The sequence below is a fragment of the Gracilinanus agilis genome, chromosome 3, assembly GCF_016433145.1.
Source record: "Gracilinanus agilis isolate LMUSP501 chromosome 3, AgileGrace, whole genome shotgun sequence".
NCBI classification, from domain to species: Eukaryota; Metazoa; Chordata; class Mammalia; order Didelphimorphia; family Didelphidae; genus Gracilinanus; species Gracilinanus agilis.
The window spans coordinates 370,810,029-370,824,252 of NC_058132.1; the positions used below are offsets into that span (position 1 = coordinate 370,810,029).

The 14,224-nt window shown below is 34.6% G+C and overlaps 1 protein-coding gene across 1 annotated transcript in view; it reads right to left on the reverse strand.

The window, feature by feature from the left end:
- ADGRG7 (adhesion G protein-coupled receptor G7) overlaps nucleotides 1–14,224 on the reverse strand; it is a 125,245-nt gene that overhangs the window by 61,564 nt on the left and 49,457 nt on the right. Inside the window, 1 exon segment of the mRNA XM_044669200.1 lies at nucleotides 11,231–11,387. Coding sequence (XP_044525135.1) covers nucleotides 11,231–11,387 — 157 coding nt within the window.

Here is a 14,224-nt window from a genome sequence, read left to right on the forward strand (position 1 = left end):
TCGGGGTGGACATGATTGAGGGTGTGGACTCGAAACTACCACACCAATGCCACTACCAACAATTTGGAAATTGGTCTTGATCAAGGACACATGACAAAACTAGTGGAAATGCACATCGGCCATGGGTGGGGGGTGTGGGGGGGGTTGAAGGGGAAAGGTGGAGCATGAATCATGTAACCATGTTAAAAATGAATATTAATAAATGTTAAAAAAAAGATTCATCAAGAAATAATAAAATAATATAACAAGAGGTAAAAACAGGAGAAAATGTGAAATATCTCATCGGGAAAACAACTGACTTGGAAAATAGATGCAGGAGAGATAATTTAAGAATTATTAGAGCACTTGAAAGCCATAACCAAGAAAAGATACTCACCATCATATTTTAAGAAATTATCAGTGAAAATTGTCCTGATATCCTAAAACCAGAAGACAAAATCGAAACTGAAAGAATCTACCAATCAATTGTGAAAGAAACCAAAATGAAAACTCCCAGGAATATTATAACCAAATTCCAGAGTCTCAGGTTAATGAGAAAATATTTGCAAATGGCCAGATGGAAACAATCCAAATATCATGAAGTCACAATTAGAATAACACAAGATTTGGCTGCTTCAACATAAAAGGATTGGAGGGCTTGAAATATGATATTCCAGAAGGTAAAGGAATGAGAAATATAACCAAAAATGACCTACCCAGCAAAACTGAATGGGGGAAATGGATATTTAATGAAATAATGGCTTTTCAAGCATTCCTGAGGAAGAGACCAGAGGTAAAAAAAAAAATTGAGTTTCAAACGCAAGACTCAAGATACAGTTAAAGATAAACAGGAAAGATATATAAGGGATTCAATAATAGGAATCTGTTTATATTCCTTCTCTTGTGAGGAAGATTAGTTATTGATTAAGAATTAATTAACACTTCATGGGAAGATAATATTCATAACTCCAAAGAACTTTATCATTATTAGGGCAGTTAGATGGAATACAGATGTGAGTTGACTATGATGAGATGATTTCAAAGAAATAAAATTAAAAGGGCAAAAAAGATGGATTCCCTGGGAGAAGGGAAAAGGGAAAGGTAGAATGAAATAAATTATTTCATTCTATACCTGATAAATTATTTGATATAAAAGGAGCATTAAAGGAAGAGCTTTTATAGGGGAAGTAAAAATTGGGGAAGGGAGGTTGAGAGCAGTTCTTGAACCTTACTCTCATCAGAATTTTGGTTAAAAAAGAGAACAACACACACATTCAGTTGGGTATAGAAATCTATCTTGCCCTAGAGGGAAGTAGGAGGAGAGACAGATCAAAGAAGGAAGAGGGGATGATAGATGGGAGGGCATATAGGGAGAGGTGGTGGTAATAAGCAAAACAGACTTTTCAAGAGGGACAAGATGAAAGGAAAAAGAAAAATAGATTTTAGAGAAATACCAAGTTATTGATTATAATTGTGAATGTGAATGGGATGAACTCATTCCAAAATGGAAGCAGATAACACAGTGGATTAAAAACCAGAATCCACCAATATGTTGTTTACAAGAAACACTCTTAAAGTAGAGAGATACATACAGACTTAAAATAAGAGGTTGGAGTAGAATCTATTATGTTTCAAATGAAGTTGGAAAAGGAAAGAAAAGAAATCAGATAGCAAATCATGATTTCAGAAAAAAAAATTTTCAAATAAAAGGCAAAAATATATCTAATTAAAAGAGATAAGCAGGGAGATTACATTTTTCTAATAGAGAGAATAGACAACCAAGTGGTATAGTAAAGAGAATACCAGGAAGAGTCCTCTTCCTGGCACCAGGCCTGGAAACAGGAAAACTCATCTTCCTGAATTCAAATCTGGCCTCAGACTCTTACTACTACCTATGTGACCCTGGGCAAGTCACTTAATCGCCTTTGTCTTAGTTTATTCACCTGTAAAATGAGCTGGAGAAAGAAATGACATACCAGTCTGGTACCTTTGCTAAGAAAACACTGAATGGGGTCACAAATGTCAGATATGATTGAAAAATGACTGAACAAAAACAACAAACCATAGACAACCAAGTAATGTCAACACTAAACATATATGCACCAAATGATGTAGCATCCAAATTTTCAAAGAAAATGTTAAATGAGTTACAGGAGGAAATAGTAAAACTATAGTAGTAAAGGGCCTCAATATTCCTCTCTTAGAACTAAGTAAATATAGCCAAAAGATAAACAAGAAAGAAGTTAAGGAAATGAATAGAATTTAATGAAAGTTAGATATGATAGATCTCTGGAGAAAATTGAATGGAAATAGCAAGAAATATACCTTTTTTCAGTGATATATGGCACCTACACAAAAATCAACCGTGTATTAGGGCATAAAAACTTCACAACCAAATTCAAAAAAGGAGAAATCTTAAAATCATCTATTTCAGACCATAATGCAATTACATTCAACAAAGGGCTATTGAAACCACAGATGAAAATCTAATTGAAAACTAATCTAATACTAAAGAATGAGTGGGTTGAAAAACAAATCATAGAAAAAAATCAATAACTTCATTTCATAGAATGACAATAATGAGACAACATACCAAAATTTATAGGATACTCCCAAAGTCATACTTATAGAAAAATTTGTATCTCTAAATGCTTACATCAATAAAATAAAGAATAGATCAATTAATTGGATATGAACCCCAAAAAAGTAGAAAAAGAACACATTAAAAATTCCCATTTAAACAACAAATTCTAATTTCTAAAAATCAAAGGAGATATTAATAAAATTCTAAGTAAGAAAAATATTAAACTGATGAATAAAACTAAAAACTGGTTTTATGAAAAAATCTCTAACCTCGATAAACCTTTGGTTAATTTGTTGTTGTTGTTGTTTTTAAAGAAAGAGGAAAATCAAATTAGGAATATCAAAAATGAAAAGATTGACTTCAGCACCAATGAAGAGAAAATGAAAGTGATTATTAAGAGCCACTTGCCTAGTTATATACAAATAAAGCTAATCATCTAAGTAAAATGGAAGAATATTTACAAAAAATGCAAATTGACTAAATTAACAGAAGAGGAAATAGAATAGCTAACCCCAAGACAGAAAAATAAATCCAGCAAGCCATCAGTAAGCTACCTAATTAAAATTCCCTAGGTCCAGATGGATTCCCAAGTGAATTCTACCAAACATTTAAAGAACAATTAAATCTAATACTATAAAAACCATTTGGAAAAATAAGTAAAGAAGGAGTTCTACCAAATATCTTTTGTGATACAAATATAGTGTTGATGCCTAAGTTAAGAAGAACAAAAACAGAGAAAAACTTTAAATCAATTTTCTTAATGAATATTTTTGCAAAAATTTAAGTAATACACTAACAAGGAGATTACAGCAATATTGCATAAAGATAATACACTATGACCAGATGGGATTCATATTAGGAATGAAAGGATGGTTCAGTTTTAGGAATACTGTCAGCTTATTGACCATATTAATGATAAAAATCATGATTATCTCAATAAGTGCAAAAAAAGCTTTTGACAAAATATAACATTCATTCCTATTGAAAAAAAAATCCCCCAACACTAGAAGGTATCAGAATAAGTGGAACTCTTTAAAATGATGAGTACCTATCAAAACTTTTCAGTAAGCATTATTTGTAACATGGATAATCTAGAAGCCTTCCCAATAAGATCAGTGGTAGACCAAGAATGCCCATTATCACCACTATTACTCAAGATTATACTAGAAATGCTAGTTATAGCAATAAGGGAAGATTTTTTTAAATTGAAGGAATTAGAATAAGTGATGAGGAAGATGACATGATGGCATAATTGGAGAATCCTAGAGAATCAACTAAAAACTAGTTGAAATAATAGCAAAGTTATAGGCTATAAACTAAACCCACATAAATAATCAGCGTTTTTATACATTACCAACAAAATCCAACAGGAAGAGATAGAAATAGAAAATATTTTTCCAATAACTGCAGACAATATAAAACATTTGGGAGTCTTATCTGCCAAGATAAACCTAAGAACTATATGAACATAATTACAAAACACCTTTCACAAAAATAAAGTCATATCTACACAATTGGAGAAATATTGATTGTTCATGAGTATGTAGTAAAAATAAAAATTCTACCTAATTTAATTTACTTATTCAGTGCCATACCAATTGAACTACCAAAAATTATTTTAAAGCTAGAAAAAATAATAAAATTCATCTGGAAGAATAATTGGTTAAGAATATTAAGGGTATCAGTTAGAAGAAAATGTGAAGAAAAGTGGCCTAGCAGTACTATGTCTCAAACTATATTACAAACTGGTAGTCATCAAAACAATCTGGTATTGGCTAACAAATAAAGTGGTGGGTTGGTGGAATAGATTAGGTATATAATATACAGTAGTAAAGAACAATAGTAAGCTATTATTTGATGAATCCAAAGATCCAAACTTTTTGGGACAAGAATTACTCTCCAACAAAAACTGCTGGGAAAACTGTAAAGCAATTTGGCAGAAACTGGTATAGACCAACATCTCATACTGTGTGCCAAGATATGGTCAAAATGGGTATAAAATTGAAGCATAAAGAGTGATATTATAAGCAAACTAGGGGGTATTTTACCTCTCATCTATTGAGCAAATGAATAAATATGATTACATTACGAACCAATGGAGCCAAGATAAGAAGGAAAAAAGTGAAAAAAAAAAGATTTCTTATGGCAAATTTCTGTGATAAAGGCCTCATTTATCAAATATTTAGAGAACTGAGTCAAATTTATAAGAATATAAATCATTCCCCAATTGATAAATGGTCAAAGGATATGAACAGCAAGTTTTCAGAAGAAAAAATCAAAGCTATCTATACTTATATGAAAAAATATTCTAAATCACTATTGATTAGAGAAATGCAAATTAAAACAACTCTGAGGTACCAACTATCATATTGGCTAATATGACAAAAAATGATAAATGCTAAGAGGGATATGAAAAAATATTGGGACACCTATGTACTGTTGGTGGAGTTGTGAACTGATATAACCATTCTGGAGAGCAATCTGGGACAATGCCTAGAAGACCATAAAACTCTGCATACCCTCTGACTCAGCAATACTTGTACTGGGTCCGTATTCCAAAGAAATCAAAGATAGGGGGAAAGTACTTACTTGTACAAAAATATTTATAATAGCTCTTTTTGTGATGGCAAAGAATTGGAAACTGAGGGGATACCCATCAGTTGGGGGATGGAAGAAGAAATTGTAATATATGATCATGATGGAATACTGTTGTGCTATAAGAAATAATGAGCAGGAAGTTTTCAGAAAGGCCTGAGAAGTCTTATATGAAATCTTGCAAAGTGAAGGGTGTAGAACCAGGAGAATGTATACAGTATATATACTGTAACAGTATGCATACAGTAACAGCAATGTTGTGTGATGAGCACAATGAATGGCTTTATTATTCTCAGCAATACAATGATCCAAGACAATTCTAAAGAACTTAAGAAGGGAGGAGGTAGGTGACTCAGTGGGTAGAGAGCCAGACCTGGAGACAGGAGGTCTTGTGTTCAAATATAGCCTCATATATTTTCACTCTTCTGCCTTGGGACCAATATACAGTATTGATTCTAAGAGGGAAGATAAGGATTTTAAAAAAAGATCTTACGATGAAAAATACTATTCATCTCTAAAGAAAGAACTAATGGAGTCTGAATTCAAATCAAAGACTTTTGATCAAATATGTTTTAAAACTTTCTTAAATTTTCTTGGTTTTGGTAGGAGGTACTATTTTCATTTGCAACATGGCTATAATGGGAAATAGGTTTTATAGATTGCATGTATATATAAAATCTCTAACAAAGTGCTTGCCTTCTCATGAAGGGGGAAGAGGAAGGAATTTGGAACTCAAAATTTTAAATTTATTCAAAAATTGTTCTTACATGCAATTGGAAAATATAAAATATAAACATTTTCACTAAAAATAAAAGAAAACAGTCTTTCTCTTGGCTAAAAACAATATGAGTCAACAACTCTTCAGGGAGTATCACTTCTTTTAGGAGACTTTCTGTTAGCCAAGGATTGCTGGCACAGAGTGATTCCTTACACAGGTTCACAATATGCTTAATTATTACAATCAACTTGAAATTATTAGAGGTACATTATTTGAATAATCTTGCTTTTGATTTCTCATTAATATAAATACCCTATATAATAAGTACTTTGCTGCCAGAATTCACTGTCTCTTATTTATTTTTTTTAATCCTTTTTATAATCTGCAATCCAAAAAGAAATATTTTTAAACAAGATTTCCTCCCTTAAGCCAGAGAAGTTAAGAAAATAAATATATGGAACAGAAAGGACACTTTAGCATTGAATGATTTGGAAAACTGATATTATCTCTAGTTTGAGTTGTAAATAAAGAAGGATAAAGAATTAAAAAGAAGAGTGTCTGAATCAAACCCCAGAGCATCAATCTTTTCCTTTAAAGTGTTGCAAATTTCCAGGACATATTAAATGTTAACATAAGCATATGTTCTGAACCCAAATTATTTTTTTAATTAATTGCTGTCTTAAATTAGCCTTCCTTCCAACTGTCCTCCATTTTAATAATCATGTTCTGAGTCTCTCTCTGCTATTAGAAGTTGACAATAATATTGTAATTATTTTATTGTTTTTAAACCAATTTTAGTGGGGAAAGGCCTAAAATTATACTGTTGGAAGTTTATTATTAAATATGTTTAGTTTTACAATTAGAAATGATTCTATGAGAAAATAGAGCTTTAGTCCCATACAAAATTGGGAGTCATAATCATAGTTATTCCTCTAGGGATCTAGCTCCTAAAATAACCATCTACTACTCTCTGTGGTCATCCTATCCAAGAACAGTAAACAACTGGTTAAGGAGATGGTTTCTAAAAAGGGATTTCAATTTTTATATCATTCTTTAAATATAAGAATGGCATTCTCCTCATCAGTAGAACATATTAACCTTATTCCTTAAAATTGAAGAGAAAGAACTTTAAGATGAAGTCTGGGAATAGGGAGAAAGCTTTAGATATGCATTGAGATACTATGAAGAATATTTATAATGAAGAAAAATAGCAATTACATTTCCTAGAAGTTCACAGGAGACAAAAATCCAAGAAAGGGGCCCAAAGAAAACCCATGGCCTCAAACATCTATTCAAAAAATCCTCATTGCCTAGGCGACAAGCAAGAGATCATAATGTTAAAAGGCAAATTTTATCTCAAAGGTATCACAAAGACTGGGTGGGATGAAAAACATTTATAGATCATGGTTCTAGATGGATATATCTCATTTTTTAAAAGCAGAATGGGTAAAAGGATTCAAGGTAGCATCATAAATTAAGAAGATAAAATAACAGAATAATATATCCAGGAAACAGAAAAGGGAAGCATGATGGAGAGAATTTGGGTAAAAATCAATGGGAGGATCTTTGTCAAGGGAATATCAGACTCTTGAGGCAGAAGAAGGAACTAAAGGATGAATTTGGGAAATAGATAATAAGACTGGTCCAGAGTCAAGATATAGTAGTGATGGTGGATTTCAATTACCTAGGCATTTACTGAAGTCCTATCTCTGCCAAAATCAAGGCAGCTAATCACTTCTTCACTCCCCTTAATCATATTTCTATTCTTCAAATGGTGGAGAAACTTATACAGTGAAGTTGTAGATTGGATCTAATTCTAATTAACAAGGAGGAGGAACTGGTTGTTGGAGAGAAAAGAAATTGAACTCTGTGGTGGGAAAGAAGTGACTACTACTCCCTCAAAGTCTGAGACAGAGGAGAAGAAAGTGTGGAAGTCTGACAAAAATCCTAGATTAGAGAAAACAGATACCAAAATATTCAGATAAAGAGGTAGATTCCTATAGCCTGAAATTCTATGGGAGAACTCAATCCAAGAAAGATGGGAAAGTCTCAAGAATAAAATCCTGAAGACATAAGGGAAACTAATTCAGATTAGGAGAAAAAATAAGACATGCAAGGAGACCAATATAGATGCCCAGAGAACTCACCAATAACTAAATTTTAAAAAAAGATCTATCCGGAAGATAAAATCAAGCGCGCACAACAGAAGATGAATATATAAGAGCTTGGCAAAGTCTCGTAAAAGTACTGTCAGGAAAATTAAAGCTCAGTGTGAGCTGAGACTGGTAAGGAAAAGCAAAGTGTAATAGTTTAGGATTCTTTTTAAAAGCAGTTTGGGGAGCGGGAAGAGGTAAAAGAACAGACATGTAAACAATGATGATGGGAAACAGAGCACAAAGAATGACTAAAGTTTCCTTCTGCTTTCTCTACTATGGAGAATGTTTTTCATATATTAATTTCTATTTAAGAGTTGTGGGTAGGGGCAGCTAGGTTGCTCAGTGGATTAAAAGCCAGGCCTAAATATAGGAGGTCCTGGGTTCAATATGGCTTCAGACACTTCATAGCAGCATGACCCTAGGCAAGTAACTTACCACCCATTACCTAGCCCTTACTGCTTTTCTGCCTTAGAACCAATACACAGTATTGCTTCTAAGGTGAAAGGCAAGGGTTTAAAAAAAAAGAGTTGTGGGTTAGAAAGTATTTTTTTGTATTTCTGTGCCTGGGTTCTGGGTCAGAGACTGCTTTTTACATTTTCTTTGTCTTTAAAAATCCCAATGACAAACCTGGCTTCAGCCACTTCCCAGCTGTGTGACCCTGGGCAAGTCACTTGACCCCCATTGCCCACCCTTACCAATCTTCCACCTATGAGACAATACACCGAAGTACAAGGGTTTAAAAAAAAATTACAAAAAATCCCAATGATACTTCCTAGCTGTGTGATCCTGGGCAAGTCACTTAACCCCCATTGCCTAGCCATTACCACTCTTCTGCCTTGGAACCAATACCCAGTATTGATTCCAAGATTGAAGGTAAGGGTTAAAAAAAATCCCAATGAATGTCTTCCTTTTCACAAAATTTGGTTAATAGAAAAGTGACAAGGCTTCTCTTCTTGTCTATATGACCTTCATTACATGAGTGTGGGGAACTGTGAGAATTTGATGGATCACCTCTTATTTAACTATTCACAAATTTAAAATGTTTGGGGATATTCAGGGTTGGGTCTAAGTAATGAGCTCCTAAAACTCGATTTATGGATCTGACTAATGGAGTGTCAAGGAGTCTTTGGTCATCAAGGGAACCACTGAGCCATCAATCTATTGGCTATTTGCTGGCCTCATCAATAAACTGATATTCTTGCCTATAAGTCAGAATCTTGAAATAATTTTAATTGTAAGAGCCTGGGGAAGATAGAACAAGGTGGTGCAATGGACAACTAAATGGTACAATGGATAAATCATAAGGACTTAGAATCAAGAAGATTCGAGTTCAGATTTTGCTTCAGACACTTCCTAGCTGTGTGACCCTGGACAAAGCACTTAACTTCTCTGAAACTCAGTTTTCTCATCTCCAAATTGAGGATAATAATAGCAGGTACCTCAGAGGGTTGTTTTGCTAATCAACTAAGTTAACATATGTAAAGCACTTTGCCAACCATAAAAGACTGCATAAAAACTATCTGTTGTTTTTGTTAAGTAAGAGTGATGGGTGTGTAACAAACTACATTCAATATCTCTAAGTTAGTCAACAGGTCCAGATAAACTATAGCCCAGAATATGGAAGAAACAGACATGTGTGATTGCTGTTCTGATATGTCATCACTAAGAGATCATGGAAAACTAGGGAAGTTCTCTGCTAGGTTGCAGATGGGCAAATGTTTCCATTTTAAGAAATGGAGAAAGAATGAATTTTAAAAGCTATAGTCCAGCTAGCTTGGCATTAATATCTGAGATGTTCAAAACCTGGGGTGATTTCTGAGCAGTTAGAAAGGAAAATGACGACTGTTAAAAGCAAATGTACACTCATCAACAATATCATGCCAGAATAACTTTATTTCTTTCTTTCAAAGGGATATTAGACATATCAAAAGGATTCTGATGACATGAAAACATGAAGTTTTCTGCTAGGCATTAAAGAAAATCTCCCATTATGTCTTTGTAAATGAAATGAAAAGATATGGACTAGTTCATCAATCAACAAGCATTTGTTTAACCTTTATACTAAGAAGGACCATGGACACAAACACAAAATAAAGACCATCTCTGCTCTTAAGGAGCTTACATTCAAATGAGACATCTTGCCCATTGCTAAGGACACATGCAAAACAAATTCAAAGTAACTTTCAGGAGAGAAGAAACTGGTAGAGTGGGAATAATGTGTAAGAATGGAAATATAGAAAGAGATCAGGTCAGGAAGACCTTCAAATTCTAGAAAACTTTATATTTGATCCTGGAAATAATAAGGGACCATTGGAGTTTATTGTGTGGGGGAAGAGGAGGTGCCATGTTAAGACCTTTGATCTAGAAAGATTAATTTAGCAGTTGTATGGATAATAGACTGGAGTAGCAAAAGTCAAGGAAGGCAAAGAAGAAGCCAGAATAGTACAGGCAAAAGGTGATGGGAGCAGCTAGGTGGCACAGTGGCTAGTGGCAAGCCTGAAGTCATGAAGACTCATCTTCCTGAATTCAAAGGCAGCCTCAGGCAATTGCTAGCTGTGTGACTCTGGGCAGGTCACATAATCCTGCTTGCCTCAGCTTCTAATTTGTAAAATGAGCTGGAGAAGGAAATGGCAAACCAGTCCAGTATCTTTGATAAGAAAACCTCAATAAGACTCCCAAAAAATCAGATACAACTGAACAACAAAGAGGTGATGAGTGCTTGAACTGGGGTGAATGGAGAAGAGGGCATATGTGGGATTTTGTACAGAAGAGGTGTCAAACATGAGGTCAGCTGCTACCCTCAATAGTCTCAGGGATGCTCAAATCTTATTAAGACATAATTGGGTAATATTTTAAATATGTATTAAAATACAATAGAACATAATGATACTATGTAGTTTTCAATGCAGCCCACAGAGATCCTTATATACAGTTTAGTGGCCCCTTTGATCTCCTTGATTTTGATCCCACTGGTGTACAGGGATTCCTGTTCAGGTATGGATTGGACTAGATGACCTCTGAGGTTCTTTTTACCTTGGAGGTTTTGTGATTCTGAAATGTATATCTCCAAAAGTTATCAGATAAATGCTCAGTTGCCAAGTGGAGTTTGGAATAACTTGACACTCCTTCAAAGTTATTGAAGATAATTACTTCACCCAAGATGACACAATTTCAGTGATGGGTTTAGTGCAAACATACCTGTGTTGTGTTGAAAATGCAGAATAAATAACTGAAGATAATTTTTATATTGTGATCATCTATTAGCATCAGGTAACCCATAATCCATGTAAGCCCAAAAATCACAGCAATGGATAATGTGTTAAGAATCTTCTTCAGAGCTGAGTTCCTTTTTGTGCTGGAGAGAAAAGAAATGGCACAGGTTTGTGCCAGCAAAGTCATCATCACCATCACTTGGCATCATTCAGGATAGGGACAGGACCTGTGCTTCATTGGTATAAAGAATTCCTGAGTTCCCATTTGTATATATACTACATGAAGTAAATGGGTCCACAGGTTTGGAACATTGCATACCATGACATATTTTTTTTTTATGTGTGTATCCATTTTGGTGATATTTTTTCTTCTTATACTTTATAAATAATTATTTGTTATAAGAGATTGATTTCAAGGAGGCTGAAAGTGGCATTAAAAGGGAAATGTAGGCAATGGAAAAACAAAAGGTTATCAATTAAATATATATTTCTATTGAACATTAAAATTACTAATCTTCAGAAAAATAATAGTCAAGAGTGAGAATATAATTATGCAAACTAAATCACTATAAAGGAGATTGGAGCTGTGTAGAAATCTATAAAATGATTGTCTCCTAATTGTGAGTCCACACTTAAGCTTTCATCTATGATAATTACTCAATGGTAATTGCAGCATATTCTGCTGGGGGTTACTTTTTTTTTAAGATTATAATGAAATTTTATTGTGAGTATATAAGAGAATTCATCAGGGAGAGTATCTTCTTTTGATTCTTGGATATGACCCTGAGTAAACAATTTAACCTCTGAATCTATATCTTCTCCTATGAAATAAGGATAATGATAGCATTTACCTCCCAAGGATACTGTGAGAATAAAATGAGATAACATATGTAAAAAGCATCTTACAAACCTTACTCATTATTATTACTACTTGTGTGTATATGCCCATAGAGACTGGTTTGGGAAATATCTTTTCTCCCAGCCTTCTACTTTTATGTTAACCAAGAAAATGAGAGGAGAAGGTATCAGCTGATAGTAAAACAGGATGAAGCTTTTTTTTTTTCTTAATATAACCATGTTTTTTTTGTTCCATTAACCTTTACAAAGGACTCCCTATTTGGCTTTTTATAGATAGGTGAGCCACATGCTTTCTCTCTTCTTTTAGGCACATTCTCTAACAAGTTTCATTATCTCTTAATAACTTTTGCATTTTAAGTTGCCTTTTATGTCATGTCTGAAGAAAGGATGAATCTAGAATTTAGACCTGGTAGCCACCTTTGGGATCTCCTCATTTTGCAAAATAGGAAAACTTGAGGGTCCAAGGAGATTCACTGACTTGCCAGACTTCACACAGTTAGTTAGCTAGCAAGCCACAAGGCTGGGAGGACATGAACCCAGAACTCCTGGCTCTCAATAAAATTCATCTTCCATCATAGCACTCCATTTTATTAGGTGTCCTCCACAAAATCCCAATGCCTTTATAATCTTCCTGGTGTTGAAGCCATGTCAGGACTGTCCAAGGGGACAAGCAGAGAAGGAAGTATCAATAATACTACTATTGATTATTATTCATTAGAGTATTACTCTATAGTAATAGGAAGTATCAGTGGTAAATAAGAAAGGTTGGGGCATAGTCTCCAGATGGCCCTCATTTCATTGCAGGAATGTAGCATGGCTTAGCAGGAAAAACACTGGATTTGGAGAGACCTGAGTTTACTATTTCAAATGTAATATGCTTTAAAGCCATCGAGCACTAAAGAAATGTATGTTATTACTAGTGATGTCCATTCTGTATGTGCTATCTTGGTCTTTTTGTTTACCAGTGGCATAATTTTACAGGAAGACAGTCTGAGATTTTTATCTAAAAAAGTCATTGAATGTATCAAAACTAACTGTTGTGTTCCAGGCTGGGCCTGACTCAAGCCAAGTCCTCAGGAGAGACTGGGTTCAAAATTGGAACAAAAAAGACTAAAAATGAGCATGAAGAGACGGATTGGTTTTTTTGAGCTGGGCTTTTAAAATTTCATCTATCAAAGGTTGCTCATAATAAATGTATGAGCAATTAACATCAACTCTGAAAATTTCTCATATTTTTTTAGAAGTTCAGGTCAAATATCACTCTCATCCATTCCATTTTTCATTCATCAATTCATTTATCTTAGAACAACTTCAAGCACCACATCTGAGCTACTTCCTTGGCTTGGCCCTTCCACGTTTACAAGAGGGTCCCCAGAGAATTAACTATCCCTTCTTGGTTCTGTTCTCCTAACACAATAACTGATGAGCCCCCACTGAGGACCTGAACCAACAACTTAGGGGCAGCCAGATGATGCAGGACATGGAGCACCAGACAACTCCTCTCCCCAAGTTCAAATCTGACCTTGGACACATAGCAGCTGCATGACCCTGGGAAAGTCATTTGACCCTGTTTGCTACAAATAGCTACAGAGCATTATTCCCTTTCGGGCACTTTGTGTTCCAGACAAATTGAACTGTAACATTTCCTCTGTGGTCATTCTGTCTTCTCTGTCCCATTCTACTCCCTCCTTTGACCTGCCTCTTCAGATCTCTTTCCTCCTCTGAGGCTTAGCTCAGGTTCTCCTTCTTTCATGAAATTTTCATTCTCCTTGTTCCATCCCATCGTGCCCCATTCCACCTCAAAATCCTAGAGCATTTTGTCCAAATTATCCCTTCCACAGCAATTCCATTGGGTTATACATGTGTTAATACACTTAAAAATAAACCAAAACTCTTACCTTCTCTTTGGTTCTAAGGCAGTGGTAAGGGCTAGGCAATGGTGGTTAAGTGACTTGCCCAGGGTCACACAGCTAGGAAGTGTCTGAGTTTTGAACCCAGACCCTTTTCTCTCTAGGCCTGTTTCTCAATCCCCTGAGGTACCCAGCTGCCCCCTCTTTAATAAACTCTTTGAGGATTCAAATGAGAACATTTGGGGACACAGTAGGATTCTTCCAGTTAAGGC